Source organism: Stigmatopora argus, chromosome 19, assembly GCF_051989625.1.
Source record: "Stigmatopora argus isolate UIUO_Sarg chromosome 19, RoL_Sarg_1.0, whole genome shotgun sequence".
Classification (NCBI taxonomy): domain Eukaryota; kingdom Metazoa; phylum Chordata; class Actinopteri; order Syngnathiformes; family Syngnathidae; genus Stigmatopora; species Stigmatopora argus.
In genome coordinates this window covers 10,050,700-10,073,882 of record NC_135405.1, presented here as the reverse complement: position 1 = coordinate 10,073,882, position 23,183 = coordinate 10,050,700, and the positions used below count along the sequence as shown (strand labels likewise).

The window sequence follows — 23,183 nt, the reverse complement described above, 5'->3', positions numbered from 1 at the left end:
TTAGCTAAACATAGCAAGCAGGACATTAGTTGTCGCTTGATATTGTGTCCTGGCATAAACAATATATGTTTGTCGGAATGATATTTTTTCTAAAATCTTTACTCAGATTGTTAGTTCAGTCTCTTTGAGTGACATCACTGAGCGACTCTTTAGAGATGGAGGACCGGCACAAACGACAGTCCCTGGGAGGAAGGCCTTCTTCTGGTTCTTCTGGAGCCACCCGAAGAGGTACTTTATCTTCTTATCGCACATCCACGGGTTTGCCGTCAGATCCAGCCCCTCGTCTTCGAGGGCGTTCAGAGGGTTGAGCAGTCCTTCGGGGATGCTGCTAAGTTGGTTGTCATCCAGACTGAGATGACTGAGCTGCGTGAGTTCCAGGAAAATGTTTGGGGTTAAATGACTGAGCCTGTTCCTGGAAAGGAACAAGTAGGTGAGATTCCGGGTTCCATGCAGTAAAGACTCACTCAGACTTTCTAATTTGTTGTTGCAAAGATTCAGGCGAGTAAGTCTGGTGAGGGGATCCATTAAACCTGTTGAGAACTTCTCCACACTGTTGTGGGAGAGGTCAAGGTTTTCCAGGTGGGGGATCTTTTGGAGAAAATCCACAGGGAGATTCCTCAATCGATTCCCAGAGATGTCCAGCCAGGTGAGGTTGGAGTTATCTGGAAGCCACGAGGCATCCACTTTCTCGATCAGATTGTTCTTGAGCACGAGTATTTGAAGCAGGGCATGGCTAAAGACATTTGCAGGCAAGAGTTTCAGTTGGTTGCCGGTGAGGTCCAAAGTGGTGAGATGTGGCACGCCCCTGAGAAGATGTGAGGACAGGTTCGATAGTTGGTTGTTGAACAGGTGCAGCTCCTTCAGTTTGGGGATTGCTTTCAGATCCTCCTCGGAAATGGAAGTGATGTTAGTGAACTGGATGGTGAGGGTAGTGGTATTCTCAGGAAGACCCACGGAGGGGAATTGTGTCAGGGGGGCCTCACTGCAGACCACCTCTGCTCTTCTTGAGTAGCATTTGCAAAGTGCTGGACATGCTGAAGCATGGCCCAAGTAAGCCAAGAAAAAGAGAGCACCAAACACATTCATTTCTAGGGGGGGAAGAAAAACAAACAGCTAAAAACTAAATACACAATCATAATAATAATGTCAGTCCATCGACAAAAATCTTTACAATTGAAAAAAGGAATCCCAATCTTTCTTTAAAGAAATGAGTCATAAGTATGTAAAAGCTAAATAATTTCAGACTAGTTGAATGAAATTCTATTGCATGAATGAATCACCCATCTAACACGGTGATATCAAATGAGAAGTACTTACTCTTCTGCTGATGCTTGAATGTGGATGAATGTCAACCAGGCTGCAAAAGCACCGAGTCATTCAGGGACCTCAATCCCAAAGTAATCATTACTTGCAGTGCAAACAAGCTGCTCACACTGCGCAGTCAAGGACGGACACTTTGAGCTGACCATGTGACTTGGAGGCAAAGAACATGAGAGGAACTTCACTTAATACATTTGATGATAATGCACAAGAGGGTTCATTTAGGGCATTAAGTTGGTACTGGGTCTAAACCTCAATTCACCTCTCTGTTATCTAGCTCAATTTGCATGAGATTTTATGGGGTACTCTGGTTTGGTGGGGGGGTTAGTATGTTAGATTGATTGTTCGCAGGTGCTCACATGAGCTTAATGGGCCAATTGTGCCCATCAATTAGCTGGTCCAGTCCAGGGTGGACATCACTTGTTTTCTAAAGGTGGCTAATGATAAGCTCAAGTTTTTTTTGTGATAAATGAATGCATGAAACTTCATAGATACAAGCATGGGCTCCACTTCAATTCTAATTTGGAGTGCTTACGTGTGAGCCCATGCTTAGGTCAAGAGTTTTAGGGGTCATTTAACCATGACCTAAAATCACACTCTGATCGAGAATATATTTAATGTGCAGTGTGAAGTACAATTTTTAGCAGATGGGCAATGTGATGAGCTATTCCATTATGTATGATGAGTGCCAGTTGGCTTTAGGCGCTTTTGAAAGATTCATGTAAGCCCACTCATTCCACCAGAAACTTGGAGGGAGATGAAACTATTCTGGTCCACAAAATGCCAACGTGTGAGTTACAGATGTACATTAGGACAAGTGTGATAGTAAATGTTAATTCCAATGTAATTTTATTTGACCTTTGAAAAAAATCCATTAAAAAAAAAAAAACGGTCCTCGTGATAAATCACCTTTTGTGACCCATTGAAAACGTGCAATTTTTCGTTGTGTAAACTACTGTATTTCCAGACAAGCCTGTGCTCATGTATTTATAGTTTATGCTCAAACATCAAACAAACCACGTGGTTAACCTTCTAATATATGATACACAAAAGGTACTCTTCATTTCATATATACAATGCACACACACCTTGCACTTCAAATACAAATGTAAAAGTCCATTTTTGCTTATAAAGTTAATTCCACAAATTGGCATAATGAAAAAGATTGTGCTATCATTTCCCTTTATACAAGTTCAGAGTAAAATATTCCACTTTCCTAAAAAGCAACGTGTTGGCACAATGCTGGTGTTCATCCGCAGAGAGAAATCCCTTTGCTGAGCCAGGGTTAACTGTAAAAAGATAAAAAGAGGAAAATGTAAAACAAAGCAAAAAGAAAAAGGATAAAAAATAGAAACAAAGACCAACACATGCTGTTAGGCATGGCACACGCCCACACAATATCCAAAAAAATAAGTTACAATACACTCAGTTAAACAAACATCTGTCGCAATTCCCATTGTCATAGCCTTTAGTCCATTGTAGCAGAAAACCTTGTTTAATAAATATAATTATTACAAAATGTCATTTATCTGATTTCTAATAGCAGAAAAACAAAGAAAAAAGTATTTGCAAAAAGTGGCCATCTAACTATTGTTTAAAAAATATTTTCCCTATTAGTATATAGACATCTAACTTATTTGCATTCTTAAACCGTTTTATACTATAGTTATACTATAGATGGTCATCTATAGTTGTAGATGTTGTCTTTCCCTTTAAAAATTCTATTTTCCACAATCACATACTAAATGGATGTCATGTATGAGTTTAAAACTTAACACTCAGGGCCTGAAAAGAACTTTTGCAACTGAATTCACAGCAACTGTCAGAAAACACGGCAAAAACATGCTTTTTCTAAGAGGAGACGCAAGCACGCATGCGGAGGCCAAATTACCCTCCTTCCCCCCTTTGAAACTTCTTTCAGAAGAACATATCATCATCACTGTCGGTGTCGTCCAACGACCACCTCAAGTCTGTCAGGCCAAAATCAAGCAATCTGAAACAGTAAGTAGGAGGTTCAACTGTGGGGGGTCATTAGCCAGGGGCCCGAATAAATTAGGAGCAGTACAAAAGTGTGAGTGGAACGATTAGGGGGGGTTAATCAGAAAACCTTCGTGCGAACTGGCGAGGGGGGAACAAATTAGCTCAGCTACTTACAGTCTCCCAAGCATGAGAGACATTAGAAAGGTGGGGTCAGTGGAGGATGATGCGTAGCATGGGGCCGCTGCTGAGGGGTGAAAGCCAGTTAGCGTGTGGGTAAAAGTTGGGATAAGAACAGAGAGCTGACAGGTGAAGAGATGTGAATTTATGAGCAGAAGGAGCACATATAACATGACAGAAAAATGTCTGTCAATGTGCAATTTGTCTCTTGAATACTTTAATGCAGAACCTAACAACTTTCTAAAAGACTGCATTTTCCAAAACTTTCAATTGTATGTTCAGTGATCACTGTACAGTATGTGAACACACACATATAATTAACTATATTAATAGTTTTGGTCCACTATGTTTTTTTTGTTATCATCAGTACAGTATTTATATTTGATCAAAATGCTGTTTCTAAACATTTTCTCATTAGGAGCTAAATTTATTTATATGTTTAATGTGCATCTACTTGTATATTATGGGGTGTGACACTAATTCACTGTACAATTTTTCCCCAAGTTCTAAATTTACAGTGAAGCCCCTCCCCTTTTTTAATGAAATAATGGAATACATGTAAACACTTGATCAGGTCAGTTATATTATTTGTGAGGCATCCACGACAGGGAAACATTTGCTAGTTGCTATATCCAAATGGACACTGTAATTATATGAATAGCTCATTACATAACATGAATTAACAAAGGGAAAGCAATAATAAACCATTAAACTTGAATTTATACGTTAAACTGTTAAAGGCAATACATGTAAAAGTAAACCAAGTATATTTATAAACCTTTAGCGTCATAACAAGAAGTTTTGTGGGACTCTCACCTGCCCTTCGCAGACGGCTGCTGCGGTCTGGTGGATGACAATCTCATGGCGCCGCGGTGGGGCGAAATCTGTGGCGAGCCCTTTGGCGACGGGCGTGGCGAAACTCTGGGGGAAGATCTCGCCGGTGGCTCGGGTAGGCTGGAAGGCGAGGCCTGCTGCGGGAGCTTCCTGGGGATGCGTTTGAGAAGGTGGCTGACCCATCGCTGCTGTTCTTCTCGGCTTCCGCTCAGCAAAATCAGCTCTTTGGCGGTGGATATGTCGTAGTTCACTGTTGGGGAGCAAAATGGACAATGTTGCATAAGCCGAAAAATGGCTAAAGCAAATTGTCGGGAGTCGCGTACTGACCCTTGCAGGGCGCAATGACCTCCTCCTTCCTGTCAAGGTGGTCCTTGTGGCACTTGGTGCGGCAGCGGCGGCACTCGAGGGCCGGGGGCGGCTTAAAAACGTGCCACAGTGGACGGGCGCACGCCTCGCAGCTCGAGGGGAAGTGATAGAGGGTGGGGATGAACTCGTGACCTTTGTGGCTAATGTACGAGGCACGTTCGCCGAAGGATGTGGTCTCCATGACGAGCTCCTGATCACGCTTGCTCTCGCCCTCATTGGCATATAGGATCTGGGAGACAAAAAAAAACATTTTGTTATTTTTTTTTAATAGAACTGGTACATAGAAAAAAGAAAAACAGTTTTATTCATACAGTATTGCATTATTGCCTAACCTGAAATATCCGGGGGATTTCTACGGCGTCTGCACGGTACACATCCGTCTGAGTGACAGGTCGGACATGGAACAGTTTACTGCGGTGGGCAATAAAAGAGAAGCGGTAAAATAAAGGCGAGAAACCAGAATAATAACTGCAGGCGAAAAGTTGAGACAATAACAATACAATACAGAATTGAGCACAGTCCACCGCTTCGAAAAAAAAGATGAGTTTCAACCTTTTTTTTAACGTTCAATGCTGCATGGCTCTATTTAATAAAATTCCCATAGATTATTGATTTAAATGTCAGATTTAAAATGCCATTTACTCACTCAATGTCCAAAATCATGAAAGGGTTGGCCTGTTCTCGGTCCAGCTCACTGTTGTAGAAGAGAATCTTTTTACTGCTTACCACAACAAACTGAGAGATACAAAAATCACATTTGGTTAAAAACAAAGTAGTAGTAAAAAAATACATGACAGTACTTCAATATGAAGATTACCTTTTTGTCCCAGCCGAACCGTTTTGTGTGCTTGCTAGGGAGTGAAAGCCATCCCTCCAGTCTGGAGTCTAAAAGAACACTAGGGGTTAATTACCGCATTTTTTGTGGTATTATTTGACTTTCATATATACTTAATATGGTGTTTAAACTATTCAGAAATTCCTATTTAAACTTGAGCCTTTTAAAATTAATAATATGGACAAAAGTAGTGTGTTAATGCAAAGTTCACTACAAAACAATAAGAAATGTGACTCCAAATGGATTGGACGTCCAGCGCCGTCAATGGCACGGATACATGTGCATTCATTTCCAGTCTTCCCAGTTTAATTGAATTGAACATCTAACCCTACTTTTTAAAAATAATTTTGCCTACATTTAAGTAGTTTTTTTTAAATCCCTAAAAATAGTCACTCTATAAAAGGTTGAATGTCCTCAGTGGCAACTTTTGAAAGGCTGTCTATATACTTTTTCTGCGTAAAAAATCACGAGGATCTTTTGAAGTGGAAGACATTTGAACAAAGCAGGCAAGAAATCAAGCTGTACGCGTCACTGAACATCAATCGTGTTAAAACACAGCAGATTAAAAGAGAAAACAGTGGAAGGATTAGCTGACGACATGCTGAGCTAAAAGCGGACCAGTTTTGTTAAGGATCTCATCAGACCAATAATGGTATTAATGTCCAAGCCTTTTTCTCTCTCCAAATTGTTCCACCATGCAGGGGTCACCTGAAGGTTCAGGTTCAGGCTGTTGGTAGGTCAGAGCCAAGGGACTTGGTCCCCGCTCGTCCCTTTCATCGTTTTCCTCATCCTCAGAGTCAGAGTCAAAGAGCGAACGGGCTGCACGGATGTCCGGCCGAGTGTCGATACGCACTGATTTGTGTGAGCGCTGGTAGGTGAAGGACATTGATTCGGAGGTTTGTGAGTGAGTAATGCGTACTGTGTCCAGGAGGGGGGTGAAGCAGAAGAAGAAGAAGAAAGAGGGTAGAACAAGGAAAAGGTTAAGACACCGCAGGGGATGGTGCAGAGTGTGTGAAAAGAGTGGGAACTGAACGATTTCAAGAAGGGTTGACCTACGCTCATTCAATTGAAAATGGATATTTTGGAGGATACCTGGGTAGCCTTCGCCCCCGTCCAGATCGTTGCCACTGCTGATGCTGGTTGAGTCCAAAGAATGAATGCTGACGGAAGTTAACTGGCAGCGAAGTTGCTCGATGTCGCTGTCCTTGCTGGCTAATGTCATCTGAAGCTCCTGGCGCACTTGGTTCTCTTCTGCAATTAGCTGCTCGATACATACAGAACAATGGATTTAAAAAGGTCATCTCAACTTGGTCACCCAATGCAATAAATTGAAAAACCCAATCTTTTTAGGCGATTTCGATCCTCTGAAATTGACAAGATTGGGCCCAATTTCCAATAAATTCCGATCTGGGTCGTCCCTAATGAAAATTGGACTTTATATCAAATGGCATAAAAATACTTGAAAACAATTGAGACTGTATTTGTGTCTAAAAAATAAATAAAATGAGTCTTCTTTCCTCTTCTGCATCCACATGAAGTCACAGAGACCGAACGCGTGGGCAAACTCACCGCCTGCATTTCCGACAGCTCTCGCTGGTATTTGATGATGGTGCTGTTAAGTTTGTCCTTCTCAGATCTCAGTTCCAGTTGTAGCTTCCTGTTCTCCTTCTCCTTCCTGTGCACCTCCGTGTCTGTGCCTCGGTGTACTCCCCTCGTCGGCTCCCTGCGGTTCATCACCTCGGCGAGCTTATTGATGGCCTGCGTGATCAAAAAATTGCATAAATGCATAAAAATAGAAGTCTGCTCCCTCAAGAAGAATTTGGAAAACATGACTCACTGCCAACTCCTTTCCTTTTTTTTTCTCCCTAGAATAAAACATCCATTCTCGCACCCAAGGACAATTCAAAATCTTGAATTAACCCGCCATCCATGTTTTTTTTTTGGAATGTGGGGGAAAAAACCCACACAATTACAAGCAGAACACGCCAGCTTCACATAGGAATGCCAGAGACGGGATTCAAACCCTTAACCTCAAAATTGTGAAACCTCCCATAAAAATCCCCACGATCCCCGCAACATAGGCAGAATAAATGTAAACATGCTTTATTTAAACATCGTTTTTTTTTCTTATATTTTCTCATTTGGGACGAGGCAATCGGCAAAAACAACATTAAGTTGAGCTATATCGCTTTAGTCCTATACTTTAAAAAGATCTTAACAGGACATTAAAAAAAAGGGTATGAGGCATTGAGCGTGTAATCACATGCTTGCCGTTAAATGTTTTTAGGATAGCCGCAGACGCTAATGTCTGACAAAGCAATTATATGTGTGGAAAACACAATAGGAGGTAAAAGTCGATCCATTCTAGCCTCGTGTAGGCGGTGTGACGCACGCACCTGAATTTTTAGCGTCCTTTCATTCTGCAACTGCTTTTCAAAGGCCACGATGAGGGAGCTCATGGTCTTCTCCTCACTCTTTGCTTCCTGGAGTTCTACACAAATAGAACAACATAGATGCTCAGAACCTGATAATTACGGACTATTACGTCTCTGAATGCCTCACGTTGTTGTAGCGCTTTAAGCTGGTTGTTGAGTTCCTCCTTCTCGCTGGCTAAGTTGGCCACATCCACCGTCAGGGTGCGATTTGATTCTTCCAGCTGGGAATGAGAGGAATCGGATTGACTTAATTTCACAACTGAAAAGTTTTTGTCAGGGGAACAAACTTCTTTATTTAATATGAAGGGCATATGCTGACAATTTGAAAAGAACTCGATAATAAGACACTTGTGGAGCTTGAAATCCCTTGTGGACTTTGTCTGAGGAGCTGACGGCAGGCAGTAATGCACCAAAATATTAATCATAGTGCGCAAATGAATGTTGTTTCCTTTTGGGGTTTAGCGGAATCTAGTGGAATGCTTGTAGAATGCAGTCAAAAAGTGCTTTCTCACAACTCAGGTAGTTATTTTTTGTTCTATAAGGCATGTTCATATTGTTTTTCTCTTAATTTATTTATCAGTTGGGTTCACCTTTTGTTTATAGGTTTGCTGAATGTATTTTTTAAGATGGTGGGATACAGTTATGCTCCTGCAAAGTAGGTTTACACAGTAAAAAAAAAATCAATTTATCCATGCATCATCATTATTTAAAATTCAAATGACTTATTAAATCTTGGGAAAATGGCAGCAAGTTGGACTAGTGGTATTCTATCGATGAGCATGTCACAAATTGGACTATTTTTGATCGTAACTTGGTGCAATCTCACCGAGCTGATGGTGGCCTCCTTGTCACCGAGCTCCTGTCTGTGTTTTGCCGACATGTCTTTGATTTCAAGCTCCCTCATGATCTTCTCCTTCTCCAGGCTGGAGTACTGTTCCTCAGCGATGGAGCGGGCCAACTGTTCCGAGTCGGCTTTGGTCAGGCTGACTTCCAGTTGGGAAGCCAGTGATTCCCTGCGGTCAGGAAGAGGGAGGAAAAAAAAGCGGAACTCATCAATTTAAGTGGTGAGAAACTGTATTAATCGCATTTTCCCCCTAGTACAAAAAATGAAAACACAAGGAATGACATCACCAAAAAAATGAAGATGCATTTCAACTAGGAAAATCCTATGGTACATGGACGTTTGGTCGCCGGACGTTTGGTCGCCGGACGTTTGGTCGCCCGGACGTTTGGTCGCCGGACGTTTGGTCGCCCGGACGTTTGGTCGCCCGGACGTTTGGTCGACGGACGTTTGACAACATGACAGAGATTTTACTGTTGAAACCAGGTCTCAAAATTATATTCATGAGAGAGAGAGTTTAATATCTAAATATCTACTGTTGAAACCAGCTCTCAAAATTATATTCACCCGGGCGACCAAATGTCCGGCGACCAAACGTCCGGCGACCAAACGTCCGGCGACCAAACGTCCGGCGACCAAACGTCCGGCGACCAAACGTCCGACGGCCAAACGTCCGGTCACGAAATCCTATTCTATGGGATTTACTGAAGAAAAAAACTCACCTATTTTTTTTTTTCAAAAGTAAACATTTTTGTATACAATTACTATTGAATGAAGTTTTCCTATATCATTTTATTCCTTGTATCTCTTAGCCCTTACTGTTCACTCTAAATACTTTTTTAAGAGAGGGAGGTGCTTAAATTTCACACAGGGAATAGATTCCAGAAAATAATTAAATGCACAGATGTGGGAGTTAATGTTTAGCATATATTTTTCTCGAGTTCCTCCTGAAGTCTTTATTGGTTTAACTAATGTATACCAATGCATGTTTACTGCAGTTCATTTGTCACCCCCCTCCCAAGGGTTCACAGTAAAAGTAAATTACAGAATAGAGGGAGCCCTCCAGCAAAAATGTAGTACTCCTTTGTGCCACTAGAATATTCATGCAATGAGTGTGCTTCTCATCCCCATTCCGCCTGCAGTTACCTTTCTTCCTGGTACTCTTCCAGACGTTGTTGCGCCTCTTTGTACAAGGAGTTCTTCTCCTCACACTCCTCCTTTAACTCATGTATTTGTGTCTTGTAAAGGGTCTAAAAAAAGGAGGTGGGATTTCCCTATTCATTTCAAATGAACACAGAAGTGTGCAGAAAAAAAATAAGGGATGAATTTCTACCGTGAAATATTGCTCCGCCTCCAGCTGGTCCTTTAAATCTTTCAGTAGGCTTTCTGACTCCTGCTTCTCCCTGTAAGAGCGCCATCAATCTGTCATGCCACTAACAGTTTCCTTAAATCAACTTAAATGTGCGCTTGAGATCAGAGTGCGGCTGTGTTTAACCGACCTGCGCATCTCCTTGTTTTGTTTATCCAGGACTTGCTTAATCTCCAGCAATTGGTTGAGTTCTTGCTTTAGTTGCTTCTCTGAAGTGTGAAGGATGGTCACCTGCTGTTTTTCCATTTTTAGGTCACTCTGGGCCATACTGCGCTTGTGGATCTCCTGCTCCAAACGCAAGTTGAGGTTCTTAACCTGCACAAAAACACACCATCTCAGTCATCCATGAGTTTATTTAGTTTTAAGAATTTCGCAGGGTAGATGAAACTGATTGCTACTATTAAAGAAAATGGCTCAGGATCCATATGTGGCTCTTTGAATCCCGAACCCACCAATAGGAGCGCTGCTTTAATCAGATTTTTTTTAAATTTAGTCCTTTTTGCATGCATAATCTCAATAATACTAATTGTTTACCAACAATGCAACAATGTTGTCAACCGAATTCATAGACATTTTGTACTTTAAAGTGGTGAAATGACTAAAATATGCACACATTAATATTTTTAAATACTGAATTTGGCTCTCGGTGAATAACATTTGAAAATTATGGCTGAGAGCAATATATTTTATGAGGTTTGATGTGTTAATACTTTTTTTTTCTAAACACAGATTTCATATAAAGTGCGGAGTAGGATTTAAGCAAACACCTCTTCAGAAAATTTGTCCTTTTGCGCATGCAGCTCCTCCATTTTGTGTTGTGTCTGCTTGTAGTCGCAGTCCAACATGGAGTAATCCTTCTTCAGCTGTAGTAGCTTAACCTCCACCTCCTGCTTTAGGATGCGCTCCTCCTGAAGATTGTGTTCCATCTCTGCAACGTGAGGAAAGAAGGACGCACGAAAAACACTGATAAAACAGAAGAAAGATTTTTGTTGCACCCTCAATGAATAAAAGAATTAAACACAGCTCTACTAGCAAGAAAATCCATCTTCATCTACTTAGTATATCAATATGGGTATCAATCTTCTGCCTGAATGCATTGTTCATTTTTAGTCATTCATCACCATGTTTGTTATTTTGAAATTTTTTCTTCTTCAACGCACCTCTTAAGGCTGCAGATTTTGCCTCCTCTATGGACTGGTAAATCTGATTTTCATCTGCCAGTTTGGCTTTGACAGCTTTATGTTCAGTCTCCTCTTGCTCCAAACTCTGCTGGAGCGACTTTAACTTGAAGGTCAGCTCGATCTCTTGATTACTCTTTTCCTAAACGGTTAAATGATAAGATTTCATTGGCGAGAGTCTTACTTATAGTTGGGACTGCAATTTTCTCAAACTTTCAACAAACAAGTCAAGCGGAAACCAACCTTCTCAAGGTCATTGAGCCTCTCCTGCAGTTGGTTCTTTTCCGTCTGGACGTTGGAAAAGCACAACTTCATTTCTTTCACCTCTTCTTTCAGGCTTGATGTCTGTCCTAAGGTGGGGAAATACATGTGAATATAACCGGTAAAATTTGCATACTACTAAATAAATAAGGGAAAAGAGGAGCAACTAGATGGAAAATAAACTTAGTAAATCCAAAAGGTGAGACATGACATAATGCTCCTCCACATTGAGGCCCAATACTACATCATATGTTTTCCTGGCTCCACCCTTAATGTGTTTTTTTTTTCCAAACTAAGAGTGGGGTTGAAATGGAGTAATCATGCAAACAGACTCCACTTTGTTATTAAATGTCTCCAAAATCTAATTTCCAAAAAGCAAAAAGGTCTGGTACCACTTCAGCTTTGGCATTCAAGTCCAGGATGCTTCAGGCATTTTTTTTGGGGGGGGGACGTTTCCACCTATGACTTAAAAATTTCCAGACATGTTCCAGATAAACAATTAACATGTTATGGCCTGTCATAGCTCCAAGTTGCACATGTGTTGGATTTGAAATCTAAAACGGACTCTTTAGTGTTTTAGGAATTTTCTCAGTTGAAATGTATCGTACATTGAGTTAAGATTGATGTTATTATTGCATTCTATCTTAAGGACAATAGTTTCTCACCCTGTAGGTCGGCGATAACTTCTGTCTTGATGCTGCGCTCCCTCTTCTCAGCCCCCAGCTCCGCCTGCAGTGTTGTCAGCTGCCTTTCCAGCTCCAGTTTGGCCTCCTCCAGCTGCTTGCACTTCTCCTGCACCTCCCTGAGGCTGAGCTCCAGGCTCTGGGCCTGTTTTTGCATCTCCGCTTGGCTCTTCTTTAGCTTTGACGCTGCCTCCTGTTCCGCCCGGAGCGTCCCGGCCGCCTCATCGAGCTGCCGACGAGAAAGACGCAATGTGTACTAAGCGCGAAGGTAAAGGACAATATTTAATTAACTCATTGGCTGCCATAGATGTGTAATCCATATCGACTGGGAAGCAACCATTTAATGGCAGTCAATGGCAATGAAAAAATTAAACCTGGATTTGAACCACTGCGAGGCCGACACGCTAACCACCAGGCTGCCCGCTTTTTAAAAATATATATATGATTCATTATTCATTATATACATTAATGTATATTAAGACACTTATTTCTGTATGATTTAAAACGCCTTATTCAGAATTTTGAGCATTTTCACATGCAATTGTGCAGTTTTCTAGTTGTATATTAATTTTCGGAGCCATTGTTTTCTTACTTGTTTCTGCAGCTGGATGTTTTTCTCATTGGAGAGCTGTGAAAAATGGTTCTTCTTCTTCAGATCTTCTAACTGGTCCCTCAAGGTATTCACTTGTGTATAAGAATGTAATCGATGTACCATTTTAGCTTCATAGAAAGAAGGTGCATCACACCAGAGATATTCATGGCTTCTTACGTTCATTCTCCAGGCCGCGTTTCCTGTCCGCCTCAATCTCCACTTTGCGCTGGTTTTCGCCACTTTGATGCTGCAGGAGCGCTCGCTCGCGCTCCATCTGTCTCAGCGAGGCCTCCACACGCTGTTTGCTGCTCATCTAACCGGAGAGACACGAACACACTCAGCCGATATTTGCCAATTCGATGTCTATCCAAACTGATAAATCTGCTTTCCATCCTCACCTCCTTGTCTAACTCTTTGACCAACTTGTCTAAACGGTTGGTGGCATTTCTGTGAAAAAAATAGAGCATTTTTAACAACAAGTATGACTATATCATTATAACTTCCGACGTTCCCTCGTACCGGAAATTGTGCTCCAGCTCGTCTTTGGCCTGCATTTCATGGTCGAGTTGCTCCTCCAATTCGTTCAGTTTTTTTTGCAGTTGCTAAAAGACAGCACAAGATGATCTCATACTGCAAACCCATTTACCTTTTTATTATGATATGAAGTTCTCAATGTTCATTTTGAGAGAAAATGCTTACTTCGTTCTTGTTGTCAGAGTGCTGTTGCTTTTCCTCCAATATTTCCTTTTGGTTGTCAGAATTCTCCTCCGGGCTGTTTTTTTTAAACGTCAGCAGTCTGAAATATCAGCCAACAAAATTTAAATTTGAATGAAATTTATTGCCCGTTGCACTTTGATATATTCATGCTTTGGTTATAATTTGACTATGCGAGCAATTGAATGCAAAGCAACTACATATATCTGGAAATCATTAGATGATCCATCTAATGTGGTTTTATAATAAACAAGGAATCTGGAGCAATTTTTACAAGATGGATAGTCTCCAAATATGAAAGGCAGTGGTTTAAGGGAATATTTCCACTCGCATCTGCACGTCCTTGAGAAAAGGAATTTGACGCTTTTGTTTAAAAAGCTCAATTGTGACTTGAAACAATAGGCATACAAATCTTGAGATTTACAAGACTGCAGGCAAACATCAACAGTGCTAGTAATAACAGCACTCAGACAACCTCAAACCAAAAATGGAGGTTTTTTTTTTCTCTTTTTTTTGCCAGCACTCAAAAAGCATGATGGTTTTAAGCCCTCACGGTGAGAAGCGAGGGCAGTTTTAGGCCGGCTGTCAGAACAAGGCAGCACAGTGTGAAGCATGAACAAGCGTACAGTGTGTGAAATGTGGAAGGCTCTATTAAAAACAAGGTAGCTGTCGTTGCCTCGGTTACCTGTATTAGAGGCCTGCGTTATTTTTGCAAAATGCGAGACTCATTTAAGTAAGAAACATACTACATGAAAATGAAATCAATATTGCAATGAAAGAAAGCTTACTGGTCCTCTTTGAAGTAAGTAAATCCGACAAATGGAAGCTGGTTGCCCACAAAGGCTTTGGGTGGCGGAAAAGTCTCGACGGCTCCTTTATCATCCTCGATGTCATCAAAGTTGCTGGTGTCGATGTCGCTGTTCAGCTCAGGTACGACAGGAGCCACGGCTAGGGAGAGGAATTTAAACACATTGAGAGTCTTCAAAAGCCTCCTTCACAAGTGAGCAAGCAGGGATCGGAGTAAAAAAAAAAGTGAAGAAGAAGAAAAAAAACACGAGACTTGGGCAAGCCTGGTGTGACCACTGCTCCTTTTCCCCCCACAGTGCTCACTTTGTGCACACAGACGCACACACCCAACAGCTTTAACAAATATAGGCTAACGCTGCTTTCTTAGGGGGAGGCACACTGGTGAAATCAGTCACTGGATGAACTAGGAATGCCTTTGCAATGCAATTCATTCATATATTATCATCACATTTTACATAGGGAATAAATGATGCATAAAATATTATCATCATGTTTTCCATAGGGAATAAATGATGCATAAAAAAATCTCGACTGGCAATTCTTCTGCATAGCAGCAGTGTTTTTCTTTTTGATAACCATGCATTACATTTATAAATTAAATACATTGCGCCACCCTGCAGTTAACACCATAAGGCCAGTTTTTAAAATTGATAATTCTTCCTCAGCCCCTTTTTTTCATTCTTATGGTGCCCTATGTGAAAGTATGGTGCAGAAAAATGCAGCAAATAAGGGTTAAAATAAAAAGCCAGAAAAAGTGGTGAGCTGGAAAGTGAAACGGGCCCTTGTGGCTGTACTTCCCAGCATGCACCCCGATGGAGGGTGGCTAATGACAGGCAGCCCAGGCCACAGTGACAGCGGAAGAGCGGGAGCAGCCCCCACGAGTGGGCCATCCTTCTCATTAGGCCCCGCCGCATAGCGGGCCCCACCCGCCCCCGCGATTAAGGGCCGGGCACATCTATCCAGTCAACCGTAGTGGCGAGGTCTTAAACTACAAGTTACAAAGTGAACGCAGCGGGGGGCAGTGTAATTATTTTTAAACTGTCGAGCACCGACAGGATGGAAGAGGGTCGTTTGGTTGCACGGTGGGGGTTTTAACTTCCAGACTTGCTCGGTTCTGATCGCAAGTTGTGAGTTGTAATAAGTGAAAGTGAACGAGGCTACACAGAAGCTTACAAAAAATAAAGTTCATGTCATACGATAACAATATAATCATTAGTTTTGCAATTGTGAGCACATCATCTGTCCTTGTAAATGCACGCCAGCCAATTATATAAAAAAAATGAAAATTATGCACTAGGTCATAATATGGGGCATTTACAAAAAAATATTTATTTCAATCAAGACAATATGTGCTCTGCAAAATGTGGGATTTCTCAGGCTTTACAGTGTTTTTATTCTAACCCCAAAACAAAACTATGTAGTGCAAATATGTCATGTTTTTATTCAATGCACCCACATCAAGCTTGATGAATGCCAGATAAAATGACATAATAATTGGCTCACACTTATCAGGCTGATTTCGAATATTTTGCATCCAACACCAGCAGCATTTTTTTTAGATTAGTGTGATTATACTGCATGCACAGATAATATTCTGCCATTATTATTGCAACACCAGCAGCCTGGAATATTTGCTCTGTTTTGAGCATCAACTATGACTTGTACAGTACCATATTGTTAAAAACATCAACTCAAACTAGCCTGATTCTCAAAAAAAAGGCACTTACTCTCTCGAATGTTGTCAAAAGTCCACTGGTCGCTCTTGAAGAAAGGATGGCTTTTGATCTCCTCCACTCCGGTGCGTCCCAGACGAACCTCCCTGCGCACAGCGGGGGCGTAAAACAATCCAACTGAAAACACCCCCTCACCATCACCATCATCATCTACATTACAGTCACCGTTGACCGCTAGACGGAGGCCGCAGTGACCAGTGAGGACGACCACATGACCACGAGTGGACACGCAACTGAACCTCCCGTGACTGCGGCTTGAGATAATAAAAATCGGATTTACTATAACGCCCCTTGCACGTTTCCGAAACTCGACCTCCAATTTCTCTCCCCCTTTGTCCTCACTATTTCACTGCCGGGTGCACGGCCGGGGGGAGCGGCGGCTTGGCCTTGCCACGTGTGGGACATTCCAAACGCAGCCAAGAGGAAGAAAACGGTGGGGCGAATGCCAAAAAAGGAAGAGGAGTTAAGTCAAAACCCCCACTAAGACACGAAAAAAAGGGCAATGGCGAAGGTTCTGTCATAATGAAATAATGGAGGTATGAAATCATAATGAGGATGAGGAGAGGTGATTTTTTTTCACCTGGAAGAATGTTGAGAGCGAGGGTAAATAAACAAAGAAAAGAAAAGTGAAAGGCTCCTCTGTACTAAAACATCTCAAAGTAGGGGGCGGCACAACTTGCGTAAATAGGAAGTTGTCCCTTTAAAAAGCTTTTAGTATTTTTTGTGTGGGTGTCAAGGTTTTGGACACCAATTGTTCACAGTCACTCAAATCCATGCAATAAGTAAGATTAATCAATACATACACACTCATGTATGTATCAATCTAGAGAGAGAAAAATATCATTTTTTAAGGCTTAAAAATATTCCTAGCGCTCATTCAGTTCAGGTGGAAAATTAATTCCATCAATTTCATTTATAGTTTTCAAGCATTATTTTATAGCTATGAAAAATATGTAATTATTTCTTATTCATGACTAAACGGTAGATAAAAACTCCTTCAACACTTAATCTTTACGTTGGTGTAAGAAGCTGAACAAGAATATTAGTGCAAACCTGTCAGTCAGAAAGGCACAGATGAGGTTTTTGGCATCCTGTGACATCTCCGCATCATCAGGGAAAATGAGGGAATTCTTGTGGTTCATTATTTTTCCATAAGTTCCAACCAGGGATTCGGTATAAAAAGGCGTTTCACCTGTGTAATGACATTATATCCCTTGTTTTTTTTTCCAGAAATACCTCATATTGTGGAGGGATGGTGTATTAACATAAGATATGCTCAAGGGGTCACTCACCCACTAGCAGCTCGTATATAAAGACCCCGACTGACCACCAGTCGCATTCGCGTCCGTAATGACCCACGCCTCCCTGAGACTGGAGCACCTCTGGGGAGATGTAGTCGGGCGTTCCCACGGCAGTGTCGCAACGCACCATACCTGCCTTTGGACATAAAAAAGGACAATGTGAATTGGGAGGCAACAATAATGAGGTAAAAATAAAAATAAATAAACAACACAAAATTGTTGCATGTCAAAAGTAAATTGTAAGCTCTTTATCGAGACCTAAGTGAACGTGAAAAAAATTGGCTACTGTAAAAAGTGTCTGCCTCCACTAGTGAACATGCTGGGACATCTTTAATCACTATTTTATTTTATTTTTTTATATCAGACCATAATTACATGAGACTTGCCTTATTGAAGTCCAAACCGGTTGTCATGGTAACAAACAATATAATCAACATTAGAGGTAGCAGAAACAGGACCGGCTCAGTTCCACTTTGCAGTATTTCCTGACTACAAATCTCGATATAAATAACAAATGTTTATGCAAACACCTATAAACAATTTTAAATTATGCTTTGGAAAAAAAAGCACATATATGTATTATGTAGTATACCAAATATGCATTTGTGCTATTGTTACTGAGATTGTGTTTGCTAAATTCATTCAGTTGCTGTCTTGACTTTATTTATTATGTTAATAATTATCACAATTTATTAATACAAATTAATGAATTAATACTATTAATATTTAAGAGTGATTTTTTACAACATCAAAAAGAATTGGAAGAAAAATCAGATCAAATTCTACTCTTGAACTAGTTGTTACTATGTGCTGCACTTTAGTGATCCAATCTTAACACAAGGTGGGGCAATTTAGCTCTGTGAAAAAAGGCAGCCCACCCTTCCCATCTCCTATAATTTTCAAACAGGTTCAAAAAGTGAAAAAAAGTCACTTACAGAATCCATCTTCATGCATGTGCCGAAGTCAGCGAGCTTCAGGTGCCCGTGCTGGTCAAGCAACATGTTGTCGGGTTTGACGTCCCGATGGATGAAGCCCATGGAGTGGATGGCGTCCAGGGCCAGCACCACCTCGGCCGTGTAGAAGCGAGCCCAGTCCTCTGGAATGTCGTAGTTGATTGTGAGGGTGACGACGTCCCCGCCCGCCATGAACTCCATCACCATGTAGAGGTGACGATCGTCTTGGAAGGCGCAACACAACTGAGAAACAAAACATAACAGCTACGGCCACCTCCAGGTAAGCAGAAGGTGTTCTACAAGCAGTGCATGTCCACACCTGGATGACCCAGGGACTGTTAGAGAAGGCCATGATGTCCCTCTCCTCCCAGAAGAAAGCCGAATCAGAACGCTTGATCATCTCGAATTTGTTGAGCTTCTTCATTGCATAAACCTTTCGTGAGGCCTTGTGTCGCACCTAAAAGAATGAAATTGTCAGACCATTTGCATTAGCTTTCATAGCCTTATCACATTATCACAATGTTTAAGGTAACAAGCCCACGCCTGGAAAACATGCCGACACATGTTTTTTAAACCCTCCCCATCCTTCACTATGTTATCCCACAAACTGCTCCTGTCCAGACAAGTTTGCGCTACAAAACTGGCAGCACACACCAAAGTTGAGGATCTATTTTCAGTCAAATGGCCTTCTGCTAGAAATGTGACTACATTTGATTGACTCTATTAGAGGCAATTAAAAAGCCTGGTTAAAGTCAGTCTCAGTGTGACTTAGCATCAACATTTTGAAAGACAAAAGTGCTAAAACTGTGATTTATGAACACATTGTGACTATTTGTGTGTCTCATCTGAACAAATCTACATGGAAAAACAGTGCTGGGCTAGTTAATTCATTGACATTATTGTTATTGTTTGATGTGCTGTTCCAAGCAGCTTTTGAGATTTTTCTTCTCTAAATTGGGCAACGCAGTTTTTAATCATCAATTGCATAATAAAGATCTCGTGTTACATCTCAGCAATACGCAGTACATTAAGGTCATGAGATAGGTCTCTCACCAGCTGCACTTCTCCATATGCTCCTCTTCCAATGAGCTTCACCTTCTCAAAGTCTTCGAGTTTGACCTGCAGCTCGCGCAGCTGGCTCACCGCCTTTTCATCTGCAAAGAGAGAACTGGGATACCTAACCACGGAAACACGCAGGTCAAACTTCAGTCGTTCGGGTTGAGAGAAGCGAGACAGCTGTTAATATCCAGATCGGGGACACATGTGAGTCAGGCCTTCATAAAGCATTTTCTAGAAGAGTTAAAAGGGAAACTAGAGCAGCCACACTAACTCTATGGAGAAACACTATGAATGAACGAACATATTTAATAATAATGTAGGCCATCCTTGTTTTATCAATGAAAAATATGAATATGCTTAAATGGTTGTCCAAAGGGAAAAAAAAACAATATACTATGTTAATATGCACCAAGTACTTTGTAATATTTGCAGCCAGGTGTGTTTTTATCTGTTTAGGTCAATGATGTATAGTCAACTAGAAAAATAGAATAATATTTCCACTATGATGAGAAGGTGCAAAATTAACATATGTATCCACTTTCTTGTGGCCTTACATTAATGTAGTAGTAGCAAAAATATGAACGTGGCAACACAAAGTTAAGCGGATTTTTTTTTTTTAGATGAGGGACCCTCATGCACTCACATCGGCTGAGAAATGTTTCAATGTTCTTGTTCTTCCGCAGAGCTGGATAGTTCAAATCATGAGCCAAAGCGTTTATAGAATCCTGGAAAAAAAATATATATATTATCATGAAGTACATCATGTCACTAGGGAAAGCCTGGATATAAAGTTACAGTAATAAAAAGGCAATTACAGCATAAAAAAAGAAAAAGCATTGCTGTCCATCAACCCATCAAACCCAACCAAACCATTATAACTTAGGTGTATTGAATATGATGCAGCAGATTGTCCGAAAATGCTGTAAATCATAAAATAGCTATTTTTCTGTCAAAATAGGACCCTTCCCTGTAGGTCAACACGGCAGGGTTGGACAGCGGGTCAATGAACTGAATGCTACTTGAGTCACCGTGGGCATCGAGTTTCAGCATGGAATCAAAACGCCATGGCAGTATGGTGTGTCTTCCCAGTTGGTGGACATGTGCCTGGGTGCATAGGGGGCACCCGGAACAATTCTACAACTTAAAAATAGCAGCTGGGATGAGAGATCTCCCCCACTCCAGAGGGGGAAAAATAAACCTGGCTCTCATGCTATTTATTGTGGGACAAATAGCTTATGGCTTTGGACTGACGCTGCTATTACGCACGCAGTGCGTATATGTGTATACAATTCGCTGCAATGTTACCAAAATAGACGGGGCGTAGAATGAAGACGGACATGTTTTTTAATCACATATACTCAAATAGATTTTAGTCCAGGCCCTTATTGTAAACACATAAACCAAAAAGCTGCATTAGCGTATAACCGTAGGCTCATGTGATAAGGTTGGTATTGAATACATATTTTATTATAGATGCAGATTAACCTTGGAACAAATAAGTTACTGTACATTATTTTTTGACTGATATGTCAGTAGGAGTAAATTGAGATTTGAAATTGAATGAAAATACATGAAGAAAAAACTGTCCACGGTTCGGTGGTCCTGAAAATGAATGAAAGAAACTCTTGTTCATAATAATTATTATTGTATGAGCTATCACGAAATATGACCAGTCTTGGTCAAAGAAGTACACCCAAAATCTGCAAACAATGCAAATGGTACACCTGCTGAACCGTTAAAAAAATCCTGTTGACCCTGGTGTTTATTCAACTAATAACAATGACATCAAAAACGTTTGTGTTTTTGACAAACGGGAAGGGGACGACCTGATGTCATCGCGGGTTATCGCCATCTCAATTCCAGGACGTGACATCACTCTTCCTGCGTAGGAGGTGGCCATAGCAGTTGATTTGGAGTTAGTTTAGGAGACATTACTGAGTTCATCAAGGCTGGTGTCATTTTAGCAAAGGGCAAGCACGCACCCATATTTTCTTTAATTGTCAAAGCCTGATGTCATTTACAAGAATAAAAAAAAAACCATTTCCGTGTATGAGTTATGAAGAGAATTAACTTGAAACATTTCAAACAGTTGTCCAAACATGCTTAACAAATAGGAATGAAAACACTAAAAATAATTCGGAGTTGAACTTATATATATGTAGCCTACATTTGTAATCAAAAGTGATGGGAAGCAACAACTGGCAGGTGAACTTTGAAATGCCACAACACAACACGACAGTACAGAGTCAAAGATTATTATATTAAATAAACAAAGTGCATCTATCCACCTTGTGTCGTGTTTTTCCTCTTAACTCCATGACAGCTGATTCATGGGGAATAACTGGTTATCTGTTAGTCATTTGCAAGCACATAAAGACAAACATTCACAACTACAGAAAATTGGGACTCTTCACTGAACCCAACATGCCTGTTTGTGGAATGCGGACGGAAGCAGTAGCTACCCATTGAAAACTCCACATAGGAAGGAAGCTGAGTTTAAACAACAGAATCCCAGAACTGACATGCTACTAATTCTATGAAGTGTGTAAAAATAAAAATAAAATATATATAATTGTTTTTGAAGTTAGTAGCCTTGTCATGGATCTCCTGATTTTTATTTCTTTACAACCTGCCCCATGAGTGTTTATTTGCGGCCATTAATGATTACAATAATATCATTGACAACTACCTTTAATATTTATTTATTTATTGATTTATATGAAACTTACCAGCAATGTTTCCAAATTTAACACCGACTCCTGGTTCCTCATGAGGACCTCCAGCTTCAGAAGCCGGCTCTCCAGTCGGCTCTCCGCCCCAAGCATGTTTAAAATTCCTCTTCAGATATCATATAAAAATATAAAATAATCAAATACACACCGGAAGTACATATATTTTGCCTTCCTCTGTCCTCCGGTAAGTAGTTAAAAGTTTCTGCAGGTTAATAATGAATGATCCCCGGGCAAAGTTCTGCAAAGTTCCTTCAAATGTCCACAGGTGAGTAAAGCGGTCAGGTAGACTCTTGGGGGGCGAATGAAAGCGGGCTTTCCCCTGCCCAGGTGAGCCCGCGTCTCAGTCCAGGTGTGAACCGGAGTCAAACTGATCCGAGTACAGTTGATCCAATGTGAGCGACACAAACGTCAGCTATTTGGAGGCAGTCTATTTCCGGTAGGAATTACCAAATTAAAGGTTCTCGCTTGTTCTCTTTCAAACTGAACGCAGCATTTTTTTTACCAGGGGTATTTAGATTTGGCAATTAATCTTTGGGATAAATGCCAACACAGAAGCATGAGTTACATTTTTTAACACTACTTTTTCCTTTTATTTTGAAACTCTTGTAGCACCGGCTTCCCTCCATATTTCATTTAAACTGGATTATCAACTGTTTTCCCAGTTTTACACATGCATAGTATTGGTAATTGTATTTCAAAGACTTTATAGATCACTAAGTTAGTTAATTCTTCTTGCCAATTATTGTTATTGTTGCACCATGTCAGGATACACATGCACCCACCAATGTCCCCCCACAGTCTCCCACCACTGGGCCGGAATTCCTGCCCCCTTATCTCATCAATCTGTTTCAATGCCTTGACTCACTGACTTTCAGTATTTGAGGAATGCTGATACACAGCCTCACTGACATGCTGTTGCAGCTAAAAATAGATTCTCGCAACTTCTCTCGTATTTCTATGTAAACGTGTTCAATTTGGGTAAATGACACAAAAAAAATACGACGGGGTTGCTC

At 40.9% G+C, this 23,183-nt stretch overlaps 2 protein-coding genes across 2 annotated transcripts; both read right to left on the bottom strand.

The window, feature by feature from the left end:
- Window positions 1-80: 80 nt before the first annotated feature.
- LOC144064478 (uncharacterized) lies at window positions 81-1,625 on the bottom strand. Its single transcript, XM_077587069.1, has 2 exons — window positions 1,318-1,625; window positions 81-1,088 (listed from the first exon to the last, which is right to left on the bottom strand). The coding sequence occupies exon 2, from the start codon at window positions 1,084-1,086 to the stop codon at window positions 103-105; it is 984 nt and encodes a 327-aa protein (XP_077443195.1). The 5' UTR covers window positions 1,087-1,088; window positions 1,318-1,625; the 3' UTR covers window positions 81-102.
- Window positions 1,626-2,143: 518 nt separating this feature from the next.
- Window positions 2,144-22,532, bottom strand: LOC144064475 (rho-associated protein kinase 2-like). The gene is made up of 32 exons (XM_077587067.1): window positions 22,168-22,532; window positions 20,082-20,163; window positions 19,433-19,533; window positions 18,699-18,836; window positions 18,362-18,622; window positions 17,418-17,562; window positions 17,179-17,317; window positions 16,120-16,211; window positions 14,374-14,533; window positions 13,571-13,667; window positions 13,391-13,473; window positions 13,270-13,318; window positions 13,049-13,184; window positions 12,872-12,963; window positions 12,262-12,508; window positions 11,579-11,685; window positions 11,318-11,477; window positions 10,925-11,085; window positions 10,288-10,472; window positions 10,122-10,191; window positions 9,935-10,038; window positions 8,774-8,960; window positions 8,075-8,168; window positions 7,909-8,003; window positions 7,082-7,270; window positions 6,605-6,773; window positions 5,495-5,562; window positions 5,324-5,412; window positions 5,010-5,088; window positions 4,639-4,906; window positions 4,294-4,561; window positions 2,144-2,609 (listed from the first exon to the last, which is right to left on the bottom strand). The coding sequence occupies exons 1-32, from the start codon at window positions 22,261-22,263 to the stop codon at window positions 2,606-2,608; spliced, it is 4,215 nt and encodes a 1,404-aa protein (XP_077443193.1). The 5' UTR covers window positions 22,264-22,532; the 3' UTR covers window positions 2,144-2,605.
- Window positions 22,533-23,183: the final 651 nt, after the last annotated feature.